The following is a 26,234-nucleotide window of genomic DNA, read 5'->3' as shown; positions in this document are numbered from 1 at the left end:
CCCTCGACGTGCCCGGTCTCCGCTACGCTACGCCTTGCGTCATCACCTAGCGCCATCATCCGGACGTGAGCGGAGAAGCGACGGCGCTGCTCGGTGCGGCGCAGCTCGGGCTCCCCCCCTTTCCCCTTAGCCGGGCGAGAGGTGTCTATGGGGCACCCTCTGCCGCCGCCGCCGCTACCGCCGCCGCCTCAGCCGCCGGGTGCTTTCTCTATGGCGAGGAGGAAGAGGAGAAGCGCGAATTCATCGACACGGGTAGATCTTGCTTCTGCAAAAAACCTGCGGGGGAGGGGCAGGCTGGAGCCTTAGAGGGCGGGAACGGTGAACCTGAGAGCCTGCGGGAAGGCGCCAGCTGGATCCCGACTTGGGGATTGAAACTGCTGGGCGGCGGGTGGAGTGGGGGGAGGGTAACTGAGGCTGGGGGTTTGTCAAAGCATGTGGCGCAGCATGATGACGTAAGGCTTTGTACCTGGGGCTTTGATGTTATGGGACGGAAATTGGGAGCGGATGGCGGTGGTCTGGGTCCTTAACCACCTCGTCCACCGCTTCACCGTTTCACATGTTTGGCAGTCATTTGTTATCAGCATCTCCCGCACCAGGCCTGAGCCAGAGACGAGCCTTGTTTTTTTCTCCCTGTGACTGGAATGCCTCTGTGTTGTGCTCCTTCCTTTGGGAGCTCACAGTACGAGATGCTTCTGGAAAGAGAAGGCTTCTGATGTCCCTTTGAGGCTTCAGGAACTGCAGTAGAGACAATGGTGTAGGAAAGTAGTAGTGAAGTTGCAGTGTCTTTCCAAATTGTGTTTGGGAGGGGGTTGGTGGTATTAAAGGATGAGTTTTCAATATCACCATTGGTTTCTTGTCTGACAGTACTTTTAGGTTACATTTGTGACTTACAAGACTTTGGAAGGCTGAAGGTCACAAGACCCCCTTTAGCCCTTGTCAGGATTATTTTTTTTTTCCAAATTCCTGTGAAAAGTGAAGGAACCTTTGAATTACCCTACCTAAAAATCAGTACAGTAGTAGTACTCACTTACCTACCGTGAAACCTGTGCTTATGAACCAAAAACGTAAGGTGTGTGTTTGATAACTGAGGAGAAGCTCTGTTTGTTTTTTTTAGTAAAGTACAAAGTAACCATTTGAGAATTTTAATACTTTCTTGCTGTCATTCCTTCTCCCTCCAGCAGTTATGGAGACTCAGAATCATTCCTCTTGCTATTTGTTACTTTCTTATGTTTTGGAAGAAAAACATTTGTTTACTTTGGGCCCCTTCAATCTGACTTGAATAAATGTCACTAAACAGATTTTTCTATCAAATAATTAGTTAATTGCTCTATAACAGGGATAAAAGACAATCGGGAAATCTGTATTGTAGTCTTTTATTTTTTATTGCTTACTGATTAGCTGTGACCTTAGATCAGTCCCTTCCAAGACTTTGATTTTCTTATAAGTAAAGGACTTTGAACTTCTCTTAAGCTCCTGTCAACTCAATTTTCCATAATTCAGATTTCTGAAGTAGCTGGTTCTTATTTTGGCAGGTACACAAATAAAGGATAAAGTATTTTATGAAAGAAATCTTCAATCAAGTATAACATTTTGATGCTTGGCATCTAAACTCCTTTGTGCCCTCACTATGCCAGCAGCGACTGTAGATCATAGCCAAAGAATTTGTGAAGTTTGGGCTTGCAACCTGGATGAAGAGATGAAGAAAATTCGTCAAGTTATCCGAAAATACAATTACGTTGCTATGGTATGCCTTTGTCTAAGTCTTTAAGATATTTTGTTGTTGTTTGGGGGGTTGTTTTTAATAGGAATAAGGTATTTAAACATTTTTAATCCAATTCTAGTTTTGTATCATCTTCCAATAAAAAGTACAAGAAGCCTCGGTAATTTGAAAATTTGGGCTTTTTTTTTTTTACATTTTGATTTAATTTTTTTTATTTATAAAAAGAAAACACTGACAAAACCATAGGATAAGAGGGGTAAAACTTCACACAATTCCCACCACCAGAACTCCGTATCCCATCCCCTCCCCTGATAGCTTTCCTATTCTTTAACCCTCTGGGAGTATGGCTCCAAGGTCATTGTGGGATGCAGAAGGTGGAAGGTCGGGCTTCTGTAATTGCTTCCGCACTGAACATGGGCGTTGACAGGTTGATCCATACTCCCAGCCTGTCTTTCTCTTTCCCTAGTGGGGCAGGGCTCTGGGGAAGCAGCTCCAGGACACATTGGTGGGGTTGTCTGTCCAGGGAAACCTGGTTGGCATCATGCTGGCATTTGGGACCTGGTGGTTGAAAAGAAAGTTAACATACAAAGCCAAACAAATTGTTGAACAGTCATGGACCTAAAGGCTGGAATAGTGCAGATGAAAAGTTGGGGGTCCTCCATCTTGTCATTTTGTAGATAGGTAGTAGGCATATTTTAGTTATATTCCAAAGGGCTTGTGGCTATACTAGTGTTTTTTACCTGAGCCTGAAATCTGATATGCACGTAGATCCTAATTATTGTCTGGGGAGGTGTTGTCATGGCTGGCAGAAGGACCAGAAAGCTGGATCAGGGAAGAGAGTAGCTCCCTAATATGGGAAAGGTGTATAAATATTGTTGACTATAAACCCCATCAATTTGATGTGATCTGGGGCCCATATTCAGCTTAGGAGCCTATGTGACCTCTGCATCCCTGTAGATCTGAGCTCACATTCTGTGGTCATAAGTAGGAACATTCCAAGCTGCTCCAATATCAAGACCCATCTTCCTCATGTGTAGCATAGAGTGTGTTGCCCATCCTCCCTTTGGAGGATTGAACATTCTCTACCATTGTTTTGATGCAAGTTGAGGGCAAGGTCCTATGTGGCCCCACAAAGGGTTCTGTTTTGTTGTTCCTGATAGGAATGACCAATAACAATGGAGAGAGGGAGTTTTTTCGTGGTCTAGGCGAAAAAATTGGGCTTCTTTACTCATTGCAGTGAGCATAAAGGGATATCATTGGAAAATATGGGACAGCTGAGTAAGAAAGAATAATTTGGGCCTGTGTCAAGTACTTTTTAGGAAGAGACTAAGGAAGTTCATCTTTGCTCTGAAATGTGTTATGTTTCTCTAGGGTATTTCAGGCATAATAAGAGTGAAAGAAGACTAAAATGAGACTATAAATAACAATTGTTTGTATTAGCCAAGCTAGATATTTACAGTTTGGACTTTTTTTTTTTTAATCTTCAAATGTAATTACAGTGTAACCTTTTCTGGTACTGAAGTGTGAAGCTGTTCACATTCTGCATAGGAACATGAAAACATAGCAATGAGCACCAAGTCAACTCCTATCCACACCAAGGCATATCTGATAGTACCAGATAAGATCCTAGGTGCTAGGGAATTCCTGAATACCTTTTTTAAACAGACAAGAAAAAGATCAGATTTCTCTGGAGACAATGCTTTTCAACATTTCTACTTTTGCATATGCCATTCATTTTGCTTACACTGTTCTCTAGGTTAATTATTTTCCTTCTGTAGTATAGTACCATGCACATCCTTTAAAGCCACCCTACAGTTTTCTCCTCGAAACACCTAGAATAACTCACAGTATCCAGTTAAGTGATCGTTGAATTGTACTGTCTAGAAAAGTTATTGTTTATGGAGCCAGCACCTAGTGTATGTGCTATGTTATGTGCTATGTCTCCACACTTGTTTATTTACTTATTTATTTATTCTATTCAGCTAGATGATAGAGGGAGAGACACACAGCACTGAACTTTGTGTAGTGCCATGACACCACCTGTGTGGTTCCTAGGCTGGGACCTGGGCTGTGTGCAGTATGGCAAGGCACACACCTGGCTCCTAAGCTGTTCACTTACTATTTCATTTCAAAGTGACCTATTTCATTTTTGTTCTTAACTAGAGATAATTTGAATTCTCATACTAAACTGATGTGTCAACAGTATCTTAGTATTTTTGATGCCAGTAAATATATTTGTTTGGGCAGGAGCAGGCCGATTAAAATATTTGAGTATACATGGAAACTGTGTTTAATGAAGGTGAACGTAACAGTAATTACAGTTGAAGTTACAATTTTATCCAGTAGAAATGTATACTGTTCATTTTGTAATAATGGGCAGTGTTAGAGAACTGCTGACACTCTACCAGAATGAGTTGGTGACATGCTGTTTTTAATAGCATACTTTTCTGCCTTGTAGAAAGTATGCTAATTAGCCAAAGAATCTAGGGGCATTTGGGTGTTTAGATAAGGCCTCAGAAAAGTTCATAAAATAAAACACATTTTCTATTCTGTTCAGCCAGTTCTTTAAGGAATTTGCTTTTAGTATCAAAGTACCATGAATCTTGCCTTTAATGTTGGAGTACAGTGAGCCTAGTTGCATATACCCCCTGAGAAACATGAATTTGATTTCATCCTTTTCTTGGTAATGGACTGCTTCGTTGCGTTAATTATGCATGTTTTATTCCTAGTAACTTTTTGTTAATATGTTTAAAGTGATATGTTATGTAGTTTCATGGTTCAAAAAACTTATGCCTTTCCTAGCTAAAAGGAACTTGTAAATTGAATATAATGTTTGTATGTGGTGGTTGGGAATTAGTACATGCATGGTACTGCTCAGCCTTTTCTTGGGCTTCTTTTAATTTTTAAATCATTTTGTGAGAGCGTTAATGGCTTAGAGTATAGTTGTTGATGTAGGGGTACCATTTCTCATCTCCCTACAGTAGGTATCTGAAGAACACTCTTATCTCCAATTTAGGTTCTTTTCATCATCACCGACCAGGGCCCCCAAACCTGCTGAATCTCCTCCCTTTTATTTTATTTTATTTTATGTTTTTTTTAAAAATATCTTTACTGGGTAGAGACAGCCAGAAAGTGAAAAGATGGTGAGAGATAGACGGAAAGGCACCTCCAGCCTGCTTCACCACTTCCAAAGCTTTCCCTCTGCAGGTGGGGACCAGGGGCTCAAACCTGGGTCCTTGCACATTGTAACATGTGCTCAGCCAGGTGTACCACCACCCGACCCCATCCCCCTTCCTTTAGCAAATGAACGAATACTCTTCTTTCTGTGCCCCCTCATAAAATATATGAGGGGCCAGGCAGTAGCACATATACAGGTCTGAGTGGTAACATACAAGGACCCAGGTTGGTCCCCACCTGCGAGGGGAAGCTTCATGAGTACTGAAGCAGTACTGCAGTTGTCTGTCTCTTCCTCTGTATTTCCCCCTTTCCTCTCCATTTCTCTGTTTCTACCCAACATACATAAGTAAATAAAACATTAAAGAATAAAATGAAATACAAGTGGAAGAGAGAGAAATAATCAAAACACTGCTTCTCCATCCTTGGAGCTCCCCTTGTGCTGTCCTTGGTGTTCTAGGATCTAACCTGGTGCCTGAGCTGTTTCCCATGCCCCTGAACATAAATTTACAATTAACTGTAAATATAAAATATCTGTAGCAGGTCTCTTTGATTTGTATCAGATACTACTTTAGGAATTTGTGAATTGTGGTGACCATATCATAAATACTAAACTTAAAAGTATTTTACAGGACACTGAGTTTCCAGGTGTGGTTGCAAGGCCCATTGGAGAATTCAGGAGCAATGCTGACTATCAGTACCAACTGTTGCGGTGTAATGTCGACTTGTTAAAGATAATTCAGCTAGGACTGACGTTTATGAATGAACAAGGAGAATACCCTCCAGGAACTTCAACTTGGCAGTTTAATTTTAAATTTAATTTGACGTAAGTGGAAAATAAATATCTGCCCCTCCCCTTTTAGTTTATTTTTAGGAACTGGTTCACCTGAAACAGTGATTAAGATTTTGTTTCATCTTAGAAATTTAATATAAGGTTTTCTAAAAAAGTGACACCCATTTAAATAGTACTTTTAAAGTAAAGTATTTGAAAGCCCTAATTTTTTTTTGTGCTATAATAGAAGAAACACAACATTTTGAAAATTGACATCAACAGTAAATTGAGAAAAACTATAGTACATTCTAATTATGTTTTAATGTTTCATTGTCCTACCTGATAGTGTTTACTTGTACATGTAATCTAGGATCTATTTTTGAAAAATAGTACAAGAAGCTATGAGGCAAATGGTAGAGCTAATGTAAGACTGACCGTCCTGTTTACTGTATCTCTTTATGTTAAATTTTTAGACAAAAGTATAATAGAGTCAGTGATCTTAGAAGGTAATGTCAAAGGTGCAGTAGTTCGGTTTATGATTGCTTATGCTTAGCCTAACTTCTTTTTTTTAATTTTTTTAAAGTTTTTTTTTTATATATATATATTCCTTCTTGTTGTCCTTGTTTTATTGTTAAAGTTATTATTGATGTCATTGTTGTTGGATAGGACATAGAGAAATGGAGAGAGGAGGGGAAGACAAAGGGGGAGAGAAAGTTAGACACCAGCAGACCTGCTTCACTGCCAGTGAAGTGACTCCCCTGCAGGTGGGGGATCCTTACACCAGTCCTTGCACTTTGTGCCACCTGCACTTAACCCACTGCACTACCACCTGATTCCTTTAGCCTGACTTCTTTATTGAATTGCTTCATTATCTGAGCTAATTGGACTCTGGTTGAATTTCATAATTTACTCTAGAACCTTGCCAAAAAAAAAAATCATCTCTTTAAATTGATAATAACATCATAGAGGTATTTACATAGCTATGGAGCAATGGAATTGTCCTTTTTTAAGAATTAGTTATTTACCATTTGTTCCATTGTTGCTTTTCCCCAGACTGATCATTACAACATAAAATAATGGCCGGATATATTTATGATCTTGGTGCATGAGTAGGAAAGTAGGAAGTGACCCATTGGTGTCTTAGTTTTGGTGAAATCAACAGTTTTCTTTTTTAGAAACATCTTTGTTCTGTTAACAACTGTTATTATTACAGTCAGTGAAAGAACTTTGCTATATTTAGATGTTTCTCAACACAATACTTGAAAATGAAAGCAAGACTTGGTAGAAGAAAGATAGTAGAATAGAATTAGAGTGGCAGTTGAAAAGAAAGTTAATTGGTACTTGAATAATGCTTTTTTATTTAAGAGAAATCTTTTATGCTGTGCCTGGCAATAAACCCAGGTTCTTGTGCATGTGCAGTATCATTGACCTGCCTGTCCCACACAATTTAAAAAAATATTTTATTTATTTATTATTGAGAGAGAGAAAGAACCAGATGTTACTCTGATACATGTGCTGCCAGGGATTGAACTTAGGACCTCATGTTTGAGAGTCCAATGCTTTATCCACTGCACTACCTCCCGGTTACCACTCCCACACAATTTTTATTCCATACTAGGTTGGGGAAAGACATCATAGTAATACTCCATTACCCATGGGATTACCTTGATGTTGCCCAGTGGTATTCTGTGGCGCAAACCCATTACTTCACTTATGGTGATCTATGCCCTTTACACACTGAGAATGGGCCCTGCTGTGCTATTTTAAATTTCCACCAAAAGTGTACAAAGATTCCAGTTTCTCTAGATTCATGTCAGTATTTTTTTTAACAGTAGTTATTACTATAGATATGAGATGGTATCTCATGGCTTTGATTCACATTTTTCTGATGATTAGTGATTGTATTTTTGGAGAAATACCTATTCAAATTCTTTCCCTTTTGCTTTCTTGTTGAGTTGGGTGTTTATATATTCTGGATATTATTAACCCCTTATCGGACATGATCTGAGATTCCATACATAGGTTGAAGACTTTTTACACTGTTGGTTGTGCTTAGAACAATTCTTGACTGAGTTGTGTGCCATATAGAATACTTAAGATATGCTAAGGAAAACAAAGTAAAGCTCTTAAGTTTTCACTGAATTCACATTTTTGAATATCAGAATCTCCTGTTCATTGAGGATGAATATAGATGTAACATCATTCGCTTAAAAAGCTGTTTCAGAAGCTAGCGAAATGCTTACCGGAAGGGTGCATACATTGCCATGAGCTACCTAGGTTGGAGCTCTGGCACCACACAGTGGGAAGTTCCAGTGCTATAATAACTCTAATGTTCTAAGAGAATGACTCACGTGATGATTGTCTTTCTCTGGAGAAGACTATCTCAGTTCCTGAGATATCTCATTCAGAGATTTAGTGGGAAGTAGCTGCAGTATTATGACATAAAAATGCTTTATTTTTGTCATTCAGGTGGCCAGAAATCATTCCTCTTTTGTTCAGAGTTCTAACTCAAGGCTTCTGAAACCCTTGGGATTTCCTAAGTATTGTGAATGATAAAGGTGTCTTTTGCTGTGTTAGTGAAGTTTTGGAAACTTTTGGAAAGTTCCCTAGAATGGGGATCAGTTGCCTTGAATAAAGGGGACTGCCAGTCCTTGCCCAGATCTTCAGTGAAGGGAGAGGGACTGGAGATTGAGTTCTATTCTCAGTGACTGTTAGTTTTATACTTTTATATAAACTTTGATAATATTGGTGATGTAAAGGTTAGGAATCAATGTTGTAAATTTTTTAGTTACATAGTATGTACCAAGCACTGAGACATACTTTGAAGTTTTTTAATATTATTATTATTTTTTTATTTGCTAAAATCTTACTCTTGGTAGGTCACTGTACTATGTATTTGAACTTTGTATACTCAGTTTTCAGCTTGATCCAAGTCAGTGCTCTGGTTAAAAAATCAAAACAAAAACAAGAAAAATAAGACCATAGTGATCCAAAATTGCACTTAAACCGTTCACAACTTTTGTTTTCTTCTGTTCTGTTTTTAACAATAGCTTGTTGCTTGCAGAAAACCTAGAGTTTGTGGAAAAAAGATGACACGACTCTCATGGGGCTGGGCAGTGGTGTACCTGGTTAAGTGCACATGCGATCCATGCTCCCGCTCCCTACCTGCAGGGGTTCTGCTTCACAAGCGGTGAAGCAGGTCTGCAGGTGTCTTTCACTCTCCCTTTCTACCTTCCCCTCCTCTCTCAGGTTCTCTCTGTCTCTGTCCAATAAAATGGAAAAAATGGCTGCCCAGGAGCAGTGAACTCGTAATGGCTGGCACTGAACCCCAGTGATAACCTGGGAGGGAGAGGGAGATATGGCTATCACTTGCCCTTATGCTACTCCTAGTATGTTGATAAATCTTTTGTTTACAGTGAGGATTTATTTATTTATTATAATCCCGAGGGTGTTTGTAAATGTTTGAGGTTTGTCTAATTTATTTTGCTGCCAGGGTTGTTGCTTGGGGCTCAGTGTCTGTAAATCCATCAGTTTCAGGAGTTAGACAGTAGCACAGTGGGTTAAGCGCATGTGGCGCAAAGCACAAGGACCTGCGGAAGGATCCCAGTTCAAGCCCCCAGCTCCCCACCTTTAGGGAGTCACTTCACAAGTGGTGAAGCAGGTCCGCAGGTGACTATCTTTCTCTCCCCCTCTCTGTCTTCCCCTCTTCTCTCTATTTCTCCCTGTCCTATCCAACAACGACAACAGCAATAGCTACAGCAATGAAAAACAAGGGCAACGAACGGGAATAAATAAATGTTTAAAATTTTTAAATAAATAAATCCACCAGTTTCCGAAAGCCTCTGCCTTTCTTCCTTCCTTTCTTCCTTTCTTCCTTTTATGCCTGGGGACTAGGGGGCATGGAGAAAGCAAGCCTTGCAGTTCTGCTCCACTGCTCATGAATGTATTCCTTCCCATTATCAAATGGGAGCCAGTGACTTGAATCTGGGTCTTCATGCATGATAGTGTAGACACACACACACACACATACACACACACACACACATGACATCACACCACACCACACCACCCATACACACCACACACAAACACACACACTTTTTTGCCTCCAGGGTTATTGCTGGGGCTTTGCGCCAGCACTACAAATCCACTACTCCTGGCAGCCATTTTTCATTATTTTTTTTTTTAATTGGATAGGATAGAGAAATTGAGAGGGGAGGGAGAGATAGAAAGGGCGAGAGACACCTGCAGGCCTGCTTCACCGCTTGTGAAGTAACCCCACTACAGGTAGGGAGCTGGGGGCTTGAACCTGTATCCTTATGTGGGTTCTTGTGCTTCATATTATGTGTGCTTAACCTGATATGCCACCTCCCAGCCCTCAAAAGTTACATTTTTTTTTCTACTGCTTGCTGAAAATTTTGGTCTTTTAATCTGTTCTTATAGCTTATAATAGTCACTTAGCTGTTTTGATTTAGAGAATATTTTTGTTTTTGTTTACTTCTTGATAATTAGTGGAAGTGCTCAGTTTTTTCCAATTTACATATTATTTTGTTTTCTTTTCTACCTTATATAACATACAGGTTTGGGGGGAGTCTTTGTTTTATCATTATTTTTTAAAAATATTTATTTGTTCCCGTTTTTTTATTGTTGTAGTTATTGATGTCATCGTTGTTGGAAAGAACAGAGAGAAATGGAAAGAGGAGGGGAAGACAGAGAGGGAGAGAGAAAGACAAGACACCTGCAGATCTGCTTAACCACTTGTGAAACGACTCCCCTGCAAGTGGGGAACCCCGGGGACTCGAGCCAGGATCCTTACACTGGTCCTTGCCCTTTACCCGCTGTGCTACCACCCGACTCCCAGTCTTTGTTTTCTTATCAGTTTGAGTTTATTGCATATAAGTTTAGTGACCATTAGGATATATAACAGTTTGTATTTTAGTTGGCTTGCCTTTAACCTTAACTCATGACTTTTAACTTTAAAAAAAATTGTGGGGTGTGAACCAAGAGTAATTTGAGGTGAAGTATGCTGCTAAATTGTAAAAATTTTAATCCATGTGTTTAAAATTAAGAATCTGTATATTGGATTAAGTTTATATTTGTAGATAGATATAATTCAACACTTACTACATTTAGCATACCTATTAGAATTTATTTCTGTTTTTTTTTTAATTTTTAAAAAATCTTTATTTATTTATTGGATAAGCACAGCCAGAAATAGAGAGGGAGAGACAGAGAGACACCTGCAGCACTACTCCGCCACTTGTGAAGCTTTCCCCCTGCAGGTGGGGGCCGGGGACTTCAACCTGGGTCCTTGCGCACTGTAAAGTGCGCTCAACCAGGTGCAGCACCACCGGCCTCTTGATTTCTGTTCTTAAGGTGTTACTGTAAATAAATAGCCTTGTGGAAATTTTTCCTTTTAAGTAATTTGAAAGCATGGTTTTCATTCCTGTTCAATTATAGTAGGATATTTTGCTACCTTAAAATTCAGTAGTTGCAACAAGGGCAACAAAAAAAGGAATAAATAAATAAACATTTTAAAAAATTCAGTAGTTGATCAATTTTTTTAATTTTTTATTATTTATTTTATTGGATAGGACAGAGAGCAATTGAGGGAGAGGGAGAGAAAGAGACATCTGCAAACCTGCTTCACTGCTTGTGAAGTTTTCCCCTTGCGAGTGGGGACTGGGAGCTTGAACCCAGATCCTTGAGCACTGTAATATGTGTGCTTACCCAGTTGCGCCACCACCTAGCCCTGATCGGTTTTTATTATTAAGAATATCAGTGGTTACATTGCCCTCTTTCCTACCCTTAAAGTTTTTTAAAATTATCTTTATTTATTGAATAAAGATAGCCAGAAATGGAGAGGGAAGAGGGAGATAGAGACACACAGCACTGCTTTACCACTTGGCAAAACTTTCCCCTGTAAGTGGGGACCAGGGGCTCGAACCTAGGTCCTTGCCCATTGTAATGTGCTCAACCTGGTGTGCCACCACCCGGTTCCCCCTACCCTTTCTCTTGTTAACAAACAAAGCTGGTGGCCACAAATAATAACAAAAACTAGATAAGAATTCTTTTTGACCCAAGCATGATGTTTCTTTTGGTTAAGTAGTACTATACATTGTTACCCATGCATCTGAGTATAAATTAGAGTTGCTTTTCATTTTGGTTTAAGTAAAACCATGAAGAATTGATTTTTTTTTTTTTCCAGATGCCTTGGTTTGATTTTTTTGGGAGTTAATCTTACAGGATTGAGATGGATAGAAAATGCAGTTATTATTGTTGCTGCAGAGTTCTTTAGTTTATTGCTTATTGAGATCATTTGAAAAGCTCACTAGTGAGAGGAGGCTTCCCCCTCCCCCCAGTTGTTACTGGGGCTCCACTGCCTTAGCCTGACTTTTTCAGATGGAAGGAAAGATACAAAGAAACAAATTGTGAACTTTATATTCTACTTTATTTTCCTTGTGTATACATGAAACAGTTGCAGTCAAGTCAGTGCTCTAAATGTTTCTGATATTATGGGGTGTACACGTAAATGGGAGAACTCACACACTTTCAACTATTGTCTTTTTCTCCTCCCAGGGAGGACATGTATGCTCAGGACTCCATAGAGCTACTGACAACATCTGGTATCCAGTTTAAAAAACATGAGGAGGAAGGGATTGAGACCCAGTACTTTGCAGAACTTCTTATGACATCTGGAGTTGTGCTCTGTGAAGGGGTCAAGTGGTTATCATTTCATAGGTAAAGAGATTATATCTACAGTAACATTTGAGTTACTATCTCCTAAATTACTATCTCACACTTGGCTTGGATTTTCTGGTTCAGCAGTTTCAGATTTTAGTATTTCCCAGGAATCCACTACCTTTTAGCTGCTTCCTAGCTCTTAAGGGGTTGATTTTGTTCTGCTTAAAGGTTAACTTAATAGTAAGGAATCCATTTTAGCCATATGAGGGAGATAGGGAAAAGAGTACAGACCAGAGAAATAGAGCTTACTTTAAGCTCAAGCATTACCTTTGGAATCTGTGTCAGTTTGAGTCATTTAGTACTTCTAAGCTTTAGAATGGAGCTATTTAAAAATATTTATTTGTTGGACTTTCACATTTTTGAAAGTGTTCTTTCTTTAAGGACCAACAAAATAGTTTAGTCACTGCAGGCTTGGGATGATAGTACAGATCTACATATTGATGTCTCTGAGAAAGTATTAAAAGTTTACAGCACTATCTAAAAGTAATGGCATTTATATTGTCATTGTAAAGTTTGTTTTTTTTTTTTAACTTTTTGTAGTGGTTATGACTTTGGCTATTTAATCAAAATCCTGACCAACTCTAATTTGCCTGAAGAAGAACTTGACTTCTTTGAGATTCTGAGATTGTTTTTCCCTGTCATATATGATGTGAAGTACCTCATGAAGAGCTGCAAAAATCTCAAGGTAAGATTTTTTTAAGTGGCATATATGTACTCAATCTGAGTGACTAACAAAACCCTAAGTGAGGTTGCTGATTTAAACTAAATAAATATGATTTATATGAAACTAACTACATTGAAACTAAACTGTTTCATTTTTATTGTGTATATAATGAACATTACCTGGTCATCTTTTTTTCTTTTTTCACAATTAGTAACTAATACAAACTCTTTTTTTAAACTATTAGTATGTATTGTCACAAAAAGTCATTAACAAAGTTCAAACCAAGGATCCTATTATTTTATGGTTCTAGGCATAGAAACAGGCTCCTATAATGAAGTTATTGGGTTGTCGGAAAAGTCATGATGCATTTTTTTTTTCCATAGAAAAACAGAAAATAGGGAGTCGGGCTGTAGCGCAGCGGGTTAAGCGCAGGTGGCGCAAAGCACAAGGACCGGCATAAGGATCCCGGTTCGAACCCCGGCTCCCCACCTGCAGGGGAGTCGCTTCACAGGCGGTGAAGCAGGTCTGCAGGTGTCTATCTTTCTCTTCTCCTCTTTGTCTTCCCCTCCTCTCTCCATTTCTCTCTGTCCTATCCAACAACAATGACAACAACAATAATAACTATAACAATAAAACAACAAGGGGAATAAATAAATAAAATAAAATAAAAACAGAAAATAGGGGAGGGGGAATAAAGAAAAACAGAAATATATATATATATATATATATATGGCTTTTCCACTAACCCAATACTTAGCTAAAATGTCTCCCCACACTCTCACACATACACTAGACCGAAGATGCTAGTTTGTTACTATTAGATGTCCCAACATTGTAAAGTAATATTTTTAAGAGGAACTTATTTTCAAGCAGAAAACACAGTTTAGAAATTGAATAGAGAAACTATGCTTTTGACACATTGACAAATCACTAAGATGCATCTTTTTGACCAGTGTACTTACCTCATTATATCAAACATATTCAGCACATTTTTTAGAAAAATGACTATGATTATACCTACTAAGAGGTGGAATTTGATGCAGTGTGTAGACTTCTAACTCTGCCTCAGTAGACTTTCACATTGGGGTATTCTTACTCTAAAATTTCAGTTTGCCCTAACTATATCAGATAACCTGAATCTCACAACCTTAGTATACTGATCTATTAAATTTAGGCTAATGACAAAAGATTCCTTTTGACCTAGGGTCAAGGATATTGAATGGCCTTCTTCAAAGGCTCTCTTAAGTAGTTGAATTAACTAATCCTCTTGTTATTAATAGCACCAAAGCAATTGCTGTATAAACTAGTGTTTTAAATTGATTGCTAATAAAGGCCATTACGATTTTAAGAGGAATTTCTTTTGTTTTTGGTTTAATGCTTGTTTATTCTTTTTCTATTCCCATCTGCCGTTTCCCCTTTATTTTATTTTCCACCTTCCCTTCCTTTTTCTTTTCACTCTTTCCTTTTTTAATCTTAGCAAAATTGAAATAAGACAAATATTTAGCAGATACTCTTAAGGATTTTTTTTTAATAAACATACACTTTAAATTTTTTATTATCTTTATTTATTTGATAGAGACAGCTAGAAATCGAGGGAAGAAGAGACATAGACACCTGCAGTATGGCTTCGCCACTCATGAAGCTTTCCCCCTGCAGATAGGGACTGGAGGATTGAAACTGGATCCTTGCACATTGTAACATATGTGTTCAGCCAGGTGTGCCACCACCCAGCCCCCTAAACATTAACACTTTGTTTTTTAACTGGATTACAATTAACCACTTAGTGAATTCTTAAGGATTTTATTGGTTACAGTGACTTAGTTTTATAAAAATTGCATAACTGTAGGTTTGTAGGAAGCTTGTGAAAATTTAGGTGACTGTCTTCACTTTGTTTTATAGTAAATGGTCTTTGAGTATACTTTATAAATGTTACCTTGTTTACCTGTTAACTTTTACTATGATTGTATCTGTATGTCTCGTTTATTTTTGTTGTGTTTGACGTTAGGAATTCATTCTTTAGATATTTGCTTTTGTCAGCCAGGTGGTGGTATACCCAGTTGAGCACAGGTGCTACCATGTGCAAGGACCCTGGTTCAAGCCCCCATTCTCCACCTACAGGGGGGAAGCTTCACAACAATGAAGCAGATCTATAGGTGTCTCTTTTCTTTTCCCCCTATGTTCCTCGCCCCTCTCAGTTTCTCTCTGCCCCTATCAAATAAAAAGGGGGGGAAATAGCAGACAAGGGTAGAGAATTTACCATGTAGATACCAAGTCCCAGTGGTAATAACTCTGATAACAATTTAAGGGAGGGGGGAGCATTTACATCCTAGTTACATAACTTAAAGCATATAGGGATATGGTGAAGTTAATTTTCCCAATTAGGATCACCTTAAATTTTTCTACATTCAACAAATGCATTAGTAATAATGTACCCTCCTCCCAATTTTCATGATGTGCCTCTTTATGTGCTAAAGTTCATTTATATTTTGGTTCAAGTTGATTTTGCATAATTTGTGACTTGAGGCATTGTAATGTTTTTTCTTTTCATAGGCATTTTCTTGTTTTTTTCTAGGGTGGTCTGCAGGAAGTTGCTGAACAGTTAGAGCTGGAACGGATAGGGCCACAACATCAGGCAGGATCTGATTCATTACTCACAGGAATGGCCTTTTTCAAAATGAGAGAAGTATGAAGACATCAGTACTTTTTTCTCAGTTGTTTGTTAGATTGAAAACATTAAAAATCTTAGCAAAAATTTTGGGTGATTAAGTACTTTTTAAATGACGGGTTATGATTAGATTTACCATATATCCCGGTGCCATTTATTTATGCAACGAATGGAAAATAAGTCATCTTGAAATGAGAAGGGAACTTTTTTTTCCTACCAGAGCACTGCCCAACTCTGGCTTAGGGTGGGGTGGGGGATTGAACCTGGGATTTGGAGCCTCAGGCATGAGAGGCTCTTTCATAACCATGATGCTATCTACCCACACCCAAGAAGGGAATGAAAAATAGGTTCTTTATAGATTGAAATAATGTTTTAGGTTAACTTACCTTAGAAATCATATACCCAGCAATTTATGTGTTAGATGAAAAAAGTGAAGCAGAGGTTAATATATTGACTTTATTGAAGACATTTTCTTGTAAAAGACTATTTTCACAGATGTACAGTTTAACATATTTCTCCATGGAAGATGTTAGGACATCATCACACCCACCACCAAACTGCCAGATTCCTCCACTGCAACACTGGATGTCCTCCCCACCTTGTGTTTGTCCTTGTATTTGCTGCAGTAGATCTTAGTTGAAACTCCATCATTTATTTTCCTTTTGTTTCTTTACTCCCACCTAAAACCTTTAGGTCATATGACATATTCCCATAGTATGAGGCTAGTAGCTTTGATTAAGATCATATATATTACTAGTGAGGAACTCCAGATTTCTTTCTATAAGCACATCAGTTTCTTCTCTACAAAGAGCATGTGTTAATATCCTCTTGACAATATCTTTTAGATAACTTCATAGTAAGAACTCTGTTTTATACTACTCTTTAGTACTTTGATGATTGCTAAAATAGGACTTGTTTTGTATATTAAATTCTTAGAGGTTTTGAATTCTGTTTGTTTTTGATGGAACTGAGACCTCACACATGTGTGATCTCACCACTCTGGGCCACTCTTTTTATTCAGATAGAGAGGCAGAAATGGGGAGAGACAGCAGTAGTGTGACTCTAGCTTACTGCCATAGTACTTCCCGCAGGGTACTAGGACTACAGCTTATGTGTTGAACATGCCAGTATGTGCACACTGCCTGGTGAGCTAGCTATCTCCAACCTTGAGATACCGAATTCTTTAGGTACAGTTTTTTGTTTGTTTGTTTTTTGTTTTTAACCAGAGTACTGCTCACCTCTGGCTTATGGTGGTGGTATAGGGGATTGAACCTGGGACTTTGGAACCTCAGGCCTGAGAGTCTATTTGCATAACCATTATGCTATCTACCCCTGCCCGAGATACTAAATTCTTAAGGGATTAAATAATGAATCATATTAGACAGACTCTTACTGGCAAAATGTAGAAATCTTTTCTAGTTAATTGTAGAAAAAGGAAATTTAATGAACTCATATCTACTCTTATATTGTGCAGTTAGATGAATAGAAAGTTCACTGTTCATACACAAAATTAAATGAATGATTTTTTGCCTAAATTTTGTCTTGTTGCAAAATATTTGCTGTGAAATTCTTTTTCCTTTTTTTTAATTTTAATTTTTTAATGTTCCCTTTTGTTGCCCTTGTTTTTTTATTGTTGTTGTAATTATTATTGTTGCTATTGATATCGTCGTTGTTTGATAGGCCAGAGAAATGGAGAGTGGAGGGGAGACTGAGAGGGAGAGTGAAAGATAAGATACCTGTAGACCTGCTTCAGCCCCTGTGAAGCGACTCCCCTGCAGGTGGGGAGCTGGGGGCACAAACCTTAGGCCGGTCCTTGTGCTTCACGCCACATGCGATTAACCCGCTGCGCTACCACCCAACTCCAGAAATTTTTAATAGTATCTCCTCTGACACACCAAAGGACTCACTTTCAGCTCTTCTGGGAACTTAAAACTTTTTGTGGGGGAGTTGGGTGGTAGTGCAGCAGGTTAAGCGCACATGGGGCAAAGCACAAGGACCAGAGTAAGGATCCTGGTTCCAACCCCTCGCTCCCCACCTACAGGGGAGTCGCTTCAAAGGTGGTGAAGCAGGTCTGCAGGTGTCTGTCTTTGTCTCCCCCTCTCTGTCTTCCCCTCCTCTCTCCATTTCTCTCTGTCCTAACAATGACGCCATCAATAACAACAATAATAACTACAATAAAACAACAAAGGCAATAAAAGGGAATAAAAAAATAGCAGCTGCAAAGAAAAAAATCCTTTTTGTGGAAATGTATCAATAGTAGGTACATTGTAACTCTTTCACCAAGAGGTACTATTCAGAAGAGATTTAGAGTCTGTACATGAGAAATGAATATTCTGTATTGTACTTTCCTAGTGCTATAATAGAGAATTGTAATAAGGTTTTGGGTTTTCAGCTCTGAATTTTTTTTAATGCCATAATAGTGGATCTTTCTAAGTGTTATCCTTTTTTCTTAACTCCCCCCCTTTTTTAACATTTAAATTAATGGTTTAATAGTAGTTTACAAAAGTTTAAGATTAGAGAGAAATTGCTTCATACCATACCCACCACCAAATTTCTGTGTGCACATCTCTCCATTTTTCTTAACTTCTCCAAAGATAGTAACCTCCTGTCAATATTCAAATTTTTGCTGTCCAAAACATGCTGCAGTTTTGATTTTATCCAACTCAGTCTTGCACATAGTCCTAAGGTTTCAACTTCCCCCATCATAGACTGTTTACATTTGTTCTTACTCTTGAGTGTTATTAAAATTGATGGACTAAAAGTGCCATTTTTCATGATTAATAATTCTCATAAAGGTGATATAAATGTCAATAGAAAAGACATGTATTTATACTTTTTTTTTTTTTGGTGGTCTTTCCCTTTGGTTTCCTTTGAACTTCTTACTTTATTAACATCAGTCTTTATTGAATTTAAGTGCGTGGTCTCAAAGGAGCACAATAGAAAAGATCTATTAAAGTTAATGAATAGTCAGTACTTAATAGTGAAATATGTTATCAGTGGTTAAAATTATCTTTTTTTTTTTCAAAATTTCTTTTTTAGATGTTCTTTGAAGATCATATTGATGATGCCAAATATTGTGGTCATTTGTATGGCCTTGGTTCTGGTTCATCCTATGTACAGAATGGCACAGGGAATGCATATGAAGAGGAAGCCAACAAGCAGTCATGACATGAAATAGTCCTTTTATTTTTATTTTATTTGAGCTACACACATGCTTGTATATAGGTTTTATCTCTGGTTGAATCCTTGAACAATAGATAATACCTTTTTCATAGCCCATTTTATTTTCTATCTTTCAGAACTAAGTATGACCATTCCTATCTCATATCTTAATAAATAGAAAAATATTCAGGTTAAATTTGGCCTTAACATATTGTTCTTATTAGCAGGTGTGTATAACAAAGAGTGGGAAAGCTACATCATATAGAGTATTTTGATAAACTTTACCTACCTGAACTCAGTTTGTTTTTCCTCTTTCCTAAATTAACTAGCACTGACTAATTTATTTCCCCATTTCATGTCTCCCTTCCATTCTACAGGAGTTTTAGATATTTGAGATTGTGGACCATCAATTTTGCACTTTAGAGAGTGATTCTGACTCAAATCCTCTGTTTTATTAGTAACTTTGGATTTTCTTGCTCTTAGCTGGAAAAAACGACCACCTGCCAACCTAATACAGTATTTAATTGTTTCTGACCCATGGAATATAGCACATGCATTGTATAAACGGTTGATTCAGAAAGACTTGTGGGGGGGAAAGGACAAAAAACTACTGAGGAACTTAGTAACTGCTGTTTCTGTACGTAGTGTTTAATCTTCCAAGCACACCTAGTGTCTGTCGGTTTCTAATTGGCATGTGTAGGCTGCTCAGACTGAACAGTTTTTCAAACCAGCTTTACACCCTTCAGGAAAAAGCCCTTGAAATTGGATGTTTAGTGTCTGCCAGGAAACTGGTATCTACAATATTGAAGCTGCAGTTATTTTATAATAGCACACTTCCCTGACCTACTTTGTTTTATTCCATCACTTAACCTTATTTTAAAATATTTTAATTTTTATAGCTATACTTACAATATTCTTGATTTTTTTGATTCCACAAATCAATTTCATTAAAGTCCAAAGATAGCAAATCTATAGGTATATTTTGTACCAAATTAGAAGATAAAAAATTGTGCTCTCATAGTTGTTAGCAAAGGTAAATAGATATCTGGTGCAATGCAAAACAACAAAACAAAACAATATATAGATATATAAAATTACCTGAGGAGTGTAATGCTGTTTATTTTTTTGTGTATATCTTTGCGATCTATTTTATATATATTGACAAAAGAGACTGTGAACTATTTAGCCATGCAGAATATGTGACCAGACCTGAGCATGTGTAGGAAGACCTTTTGGTAATCATTAATTCTATACTCAGATGATGGACTGCAGGTTATGATGTGTTATCTACACTTCAATCAGTAATATTAGCAAATCTCCAAATGTCAGCCACATTGGTTTGTTTCTCTTGTACATTCTTTATTCATAATATTACAATGCTGTAACTGGGCGGTCCTTTTTAAACAAAACATTATTTGCAAAACAGAGGGTATTATTTGTTTTTAAAGCTTTTGTAAATAAAGGCTTCAGAAATGTTTTCATACATATGTTGGTGACTGGTGATTTTGTTTTACAAGTATTTATTGGAAGATCTGTTTCATTTGGGTAAAAAACAGAAGCCATTAACTTCATTAACACTAGCTAGTTAGGATTTTAATTGAAAAATAAATTGTGCACTTCAGTATTATTGGATTTAATTTTATGAATATCTCAACTAGAATGTTAAGAATGAATTCTAATTCTTTCCCAGGATTACATATGTTCTGAAAAAGTTGCAAAATGAAATTGGTATAACTTACTAAAATTTTTTAGAGCTAACATTTGCAGTTGCTATCTAATTGGTTTCTTTTTAAAAAATTTTTATTCCCTTTGTTGCTCTTGTTTTTGTTGTTGTTGTTGTAGTTATTATCGTTGTTAGATAGGACAGAGAGAAATGGAGAGAGGAGGGGAAAGACGGGGCACACACACACCTGCAGACCTGCTGCACCATTTGTGAAGCGACTCCCCTGCAGGTGGGTAGCCAGAGGATCGAACCTGGATCCTTCGGGCCTTGCCCTTTGCACCACCTGCTCTTAACCCACTGCGATTAATTCACTGTGCCACCGCCCGACACCCTAATTGGTATCTTATATCTTGAATAGCTACAAGTTGATGAATTGTATAGTTTGCATCAATTTTGGTTTCTAACTTTAAAAGTAATATTTTAGGGGGTCGAGCGGTAGAGCAGCTGGTTAAGTGCAAGTGGCGCAAAGCACAAGGACCGGAGTAAGGATCCCGGTTCGAGCCCCTGGCTCCCCACCTGCAGGGGAGTCGCTTCACAGGTGGTAAAGCAGGTGTATTTCTCTCCCCCTCTCTGTCTTCTCCTCTCCATTTCTCTCTGTCCTATCCAGCAACGAACGACATCAACAATAATAATAACCACAACAAGGGCAACAAAAGGGGGAAAAAAACGGCCTCCAGGAGCAGTGGATTCATGGTACAGGCACTGGGCCCTAGCAATAACCCTGGAGGCAAAATAATAATAATAGTAATATTTTAGGGGCCAGGTGGTGATGTATTTGGTAGGGCACATGCATTACCATACTCTAAGACCTTACTTCAGGTCCCCAGTCTCCATCTGTAAGGCTGAAGCTTCATGAGTGGTGAAGTAGTGCTACAGATATCTCCCTCACTATCTCCTCCTAGCTTCTAATTTCTTTGTCTCTGTTGGGGGGAAAAATGGCCGTCGGGAGCAGGTGATTCATTGTGCATGCACTGAACTCCAGCCACAACACGTGACAATTAAAAGAAAATTGTAATGTATAAGAGGAACATTATGACTTGAATATAAGATACTTGGACTGAAAAATTTTAGTATTCCTAAGCCACTTTGGGATTTACTACATTCTGTTTTTAAGTTTGCTAGAACAAAGGTCAGCAAGCCTGACTACACAGAATTAGCCCACAGACTTTTTATTTGTTTTGTCTGTTTTGTTTTTATGGCTAGTAACATAAGAATTGTTTCAAGTTTTACAATTGTGGTAAGGGGGAGGAGGGATCCAAACTCTTTCCTGATGTGTAAATTAAGAAATTCAAATTCCAGTGCTTATAAATAAGGTTTTATTGGAATGCAGTCACCACTTATGAGATACGTACTCATCTGGAACCAGAAAAGACCTAGAATTGCCAAAACAATATTGAGAAGAAAGAACAGAACTGGAGGCATCACATTCCCAGATCTCAAATTATAGGGCCATTGTAATCAAAACTGCTTGTTACTGGAACATGAATAGACATACTGACCAGTGTAATTGAATTGAGAGCTCAGAATTAAGACCCTGCACCTATGGACATCTAATCTTTAACAAAGGTGCTCAGACTATTAGAGGAAAATGTTGGCAGAACACTTTTCCATATAAATTTTAAAGACATCTTCAGTGAAACAAATCTAATCACAAAGAAGACTAAGAAAAAATAAACCAATGGGAATTAAATCAAAAAGCTTCTCCACAGCAAAAGAAACCAATATTCAAACAAAGAGACCCTTCACAGAATGGGAGATCTTTACACGCCATACATCAGATGAGGCTAATAACCAAAATATATAAAGAACTTGCCAAACTCAACAAGAAAACAAATGACCCCATCCAAAAATGGGGAGAGGACATGGACAGAATATTCACCACAGAAGAGACAAAAAGCCCAACAAACATGAAAAAATGCTCCAAATGTCATTGTTAGAGAAATTCAAATAAAGACAATAATGAGGTACCACTTCACTCCTGTGAAAATGTCATACACCAGAAAAGATAGCAGCAACAAATGCTGAAGAGGTTCTGGGGACAAAGGAACCCTCCTGTACTGCTGGTGGGAATGTAAATTGGTCCAACCTCTGTGGAGAGCAGTCTGGAGAACTTTCAGAAGGCTAGAAATGGACCTACCCTATGACCTTGCAGTCCTCTCCTGGGGATCTATCCTAAGGATCCAAAACAATCTGTGTATACCTATGTTCATAGAAGCACAATTTGTAATAGCCCAAACCTGGAAGCAACCCAGATGTCCAACATGAGATGTCCAACCCAGATGTCATCAGGAGCTGAGCAAGTTGTAGTGTGTGTGTGTGTGTGTGTGTGTGTGTGTGTGTGTGTGTACACTATGGACTACTACTACAGTATTAAAAATGGTGATTTCACTGTTTTCAGCCCATCTTAGATGGAACTTCAAGAAATAATGTTAAGTGAAATAAGTCAGAAACAAAGATGAATATGGAATGATCTCATTCACAGGCAGAAGTTGAAAAATAAAATCAAAAGAAAAAACATGAAGCAGAACTTGGACTGGAGTTGGTGTACTGCACCAAAGTAAAAGCCTCGGGTGGGTGTGGAGGGCGGGGTGGAGAGTTCAGGTCTTGGAACAGGATGGCAGAGGACCTAATGGGGGTTGTAGTGTGTGGAAAACTGAGAAATGTTATGCATGTACATACAAACTATTCTATTTACTATAAAATGTTAATCCCCCAATAAGTAATAATTTAAAAAGGTGATGTACTCACCAGGCACTCACTCATCAGTGCCTCAGTGGGGGAAGTTGCATAGTGGCTACAGAAACTAGCTATTTCAATATTTTCACATTTCTGCTTGGTTTACTGCAAAATCAGTGATGCAACTAACCTGAAAGTATTTGGGTAAATATTGATAAGAGAATTGGGAAATTTAAAATGGAATATTGCATGACAGCACAATCACAAAAATTAAAAAGTAAATGAGACTCCAACTAAATTATGTCTACAAATGTTCCATGCTAGGCGAGCAAAGAAATGATTTATTGTGGCTTGTTACATTTTTTTTTCTTGTAACTCAAATGTGTTTGAAGAAATTATAAGACTGGACCATGGATGCTGCCCACTTTTGAGTCCCAGCACCACATGGGCAGTGCTATGACACTAGGGGAAGCACCAATGATACAGTGTCTCTATGTGAATGAATTATAGTCCTGAAAAAATTTAATTGCACGTGACACAAGGCCCCTTCTATACAAGAAAGAAAGCCTTTTGCTAAAAACAGTTGCTTGAAGAATGTAGATGTAATACATAACATCAGATAGAAGACAGTGTTTGTCTTTGGTTCTTAATCTGTCAGATTTACTAGCAGTGTCCAGCTGTTACAGTTTATTCAATAAATCAATGAGTTTGTAGTGACTCAAGATATTTTATATTAGTAGTTTGAACTGCAAATGAGAATACTTCCAAAGTTGAGATACCACCAATTTAGTAAAACCTGTAGCGAAATAGGCTAAGGTGTGATGAAATTGATGGTGAAAACATGCATGGAGGGGAAAAAAAAAAAAAGATTTATTTTGCCAACTTTGAGACTGAAAATGTTAAATGAAAATGGCAGTCAACTGTTTGACCTTTATCAAACACATTTACTTTGTTTCCATTCATTGTTTGTGTTATGCTACTGCAAAGATGATACAAAAAAACTTATTTAAGATGTGTGTGTGTGTGTGTGTGTGTGTGTGTGTGTGTGTGTGTGTGTGTAATTTTCTTTTCATCCATATCTAGTTCTTAGCTGGGAATATTTTTAAAAGAACCTTAAAACATGTTTAGTTGCAGGGCTGGGTGATTGTGCACCTGGTTATGCTCACATCATGGCAAGGTCCCTGGTTTCAGCCTCTGCTCTTCACCTGCGGGGGAAATGTTTCATGAGCCTTGAAGCAGGTCTGCAAGTGTCTATCTTTCTCTCCTCCTCTCTCCATCTCCCTGTCCTTTCAATTTATCTCTGTCCTGTCCAAAAAAAAAAAAAAAAAGATGGAAAAAATGGCCACCAGGAGCAGTGTATTCATAGTATAGACATGGAGGCCCAGCAATAATGCCAATGGTAAAGAAAAAAAAAAGTACTGCACAAAGATTAGTGTAATAAAAATTACTTTAAAAAATATTTAACTTTGGGGAGTTGAGCAGCAGCACAGCAGGTTAAACATGTGGCACAAAACGCAGGGACTGGCATAAAGATCCCGGTTCGAGTCCCCGGCTCCCCACCTGTAGGGGAGTCACTTCACAAGCGGTGAAGCAGATCTGCAGGTGTCTATCTTTCTCTCCCCCTCTCTGTCTTCCCCTCCTCTCTCCGTTTCTCTCTGTCCTATCTAATAACAACAACATCATAACAACAAAAATAATAACTACAACAGTAAAAAACAAGGGCAACAAAAAGGAAAATAAATATTTAATTTTTTTTAAAATTAACTGTAGGGGATAGGTGGTGGCACACCTGGTTGAGTGCACATGTTACAGTGTGCAGAGGGAAAGCTCCAGAGTGGTGAAGCAGCACTGCAGTTGTTTCTCTCTCTCCCTCTGTATCACCCCCTTCCCTCTCAATTTCTGGCTGTCTCTACCCAATAAATAAATGAAGATAATAAAACTTAAAAAATATTTAACTTTTAGGGGTTGGGCTCCCCACCTGCAGAGGAGTCGCTTTACAGGCGGTGAAGCAGGTCTGCAGGTGTCTATCTTTCTCTCCCCCTCTGTCTTCCCCTCCTCTCTCCATTTCTCTCTGTCCTATCCAACAATGAACAACATCAACAATGGCAATAATAATAACCACAACGAGGCTACAACAACAAGGGCAACAAAAAGGGGGAAAAATGGCCTCCAGGAGCAGTGAATTCATGGTGCAGGCACCGATACCAGCAATAACCCTAAAGGAAAAAAAAAATTTAACTTTCAGACAAATGTTTTATTTGGTCAAAAAATGCTTATAGTACTAGGCCTTAGGGACTAATAGGCTAACAGAAAAAACAAACAAACAAACAAAAAACAAAAAGGAAATCAAAACAATAGCCTTCTTCAACAATGGTAGAGAATGTTTCATCCTCCGAAGGGGGGTTGGATAACATACTCTACTACCTGAAGAAGCTGGGTCCTGAAATTGGTGCAACTTGGAATGTTCCTACTGATGACCACACAATGCGACCTACAGGGGTGCAGAGGTCATATAGGCTCCTAAGCTGAATTTTGGCCCCAGATCAGATCAATGGTGTTTACAGTCAACAATATTTATACACCTTTTCCATATTTGGGAGCTACTCTCTTCCCTGATTCAGCTTTTTAGTCCATTTTCATGCCATGAGATCATCTCCCCAGACAATAACTTGGGTCCACCTGCATATCAGATGTCAGGTTCAGGAAAAAACTAGTATAGTCATGGGCCCTTTGAAATAAACCTAAAATAGACCTACTAGCTATTTCCAAAACGGAGACTCAAAATCTTCATCTGCAATATTCCAATCTTTAGGTTCATGATTAATCAACAATTTGTATGGCTTTATATGTTAACTCTTTTTCAACCACCAGGTTCCAGATGCTACCATGATGCCAACTGGACTTCCCTGGACAGACAACCCCACCAATGTGTCC

At 38.3% G+C, this 26,234-nt stretch overlaps 1 protein-coding gene across 1 annotated transcript; it reads left to right on the top strand.

Annotated features, from left to right (window-relative positions):
- The first annotated feature begins 68 nt into the window (after positions 1-68).
- On the top strand, positions 69-20,386 carry CNOT7 (CCR4-NOT transcription complex subunit 7). The gene is made up of 7 exons (XM_007516280.3): positions 69-252; positions 1,533-1,744; positions 5,527-5,720; positions 12,246-12,407; positions 12,951-13,095; positions 15,647-15,757; positions 18,779-20,386. The coding sequence occupies exons 2-7, from the start codon at positions 1,628-1,630 to the stop codon at positions 18,905-18,907; spliced, it is 858 nt and encodes a 285-aa protein (XP_007516342.1). The 5' UTR covers positions 69-252; positions 1,533-1,627; the 3' UTR covers positions 18,908-20,386.
- The last annotated feature ends 5,848 nt before the right edge of the window (positions 20,387-26,234 follow it).

This window comes from Erinaceus europaeus, chromosome 2 (assembly GCF_950295315.1).
Source record: "Erinaceus europaeus chromosome 2, mEriEur2.1, whole genome shotgun sequence".
NCBI classification, from domain to species: domain Eukaryota; kingdom Metazoa; phylum Chordata; class Mammalia; order Eulipotyphla; family Erinaceidae; genus Erinaceus; species Erinaceus europaeus.
The sequence above is the reverse complement of the archived record's forward strand: the minus strand, read 5'-3'. Positions and strand labels throughout refer to the sequence as shown.

Coding starts and splice junctions, on each gene's coding strand:
- CNOT7 (XM_007516280.3), top strand. CDS start 1,628: ATGCCAGCAGCGACTGTAGATCATAGCCAAAGAATTTGTGAAGTTTGG. Junction 12,408..12,950: donor AAGTGGTTATCATTTCATAG/GTAAAGAGATTA, acceptor AACTTTTTGTAG/TGGTTATGACTTTGGCTATT. Junction 15,758..18,778: donor CCTTTTTCAAAATGAGAGAA/GTATGAAGACAT, acceptor TTTCTTTTTTAG/ATGTTCTTTGAAGATCATAT.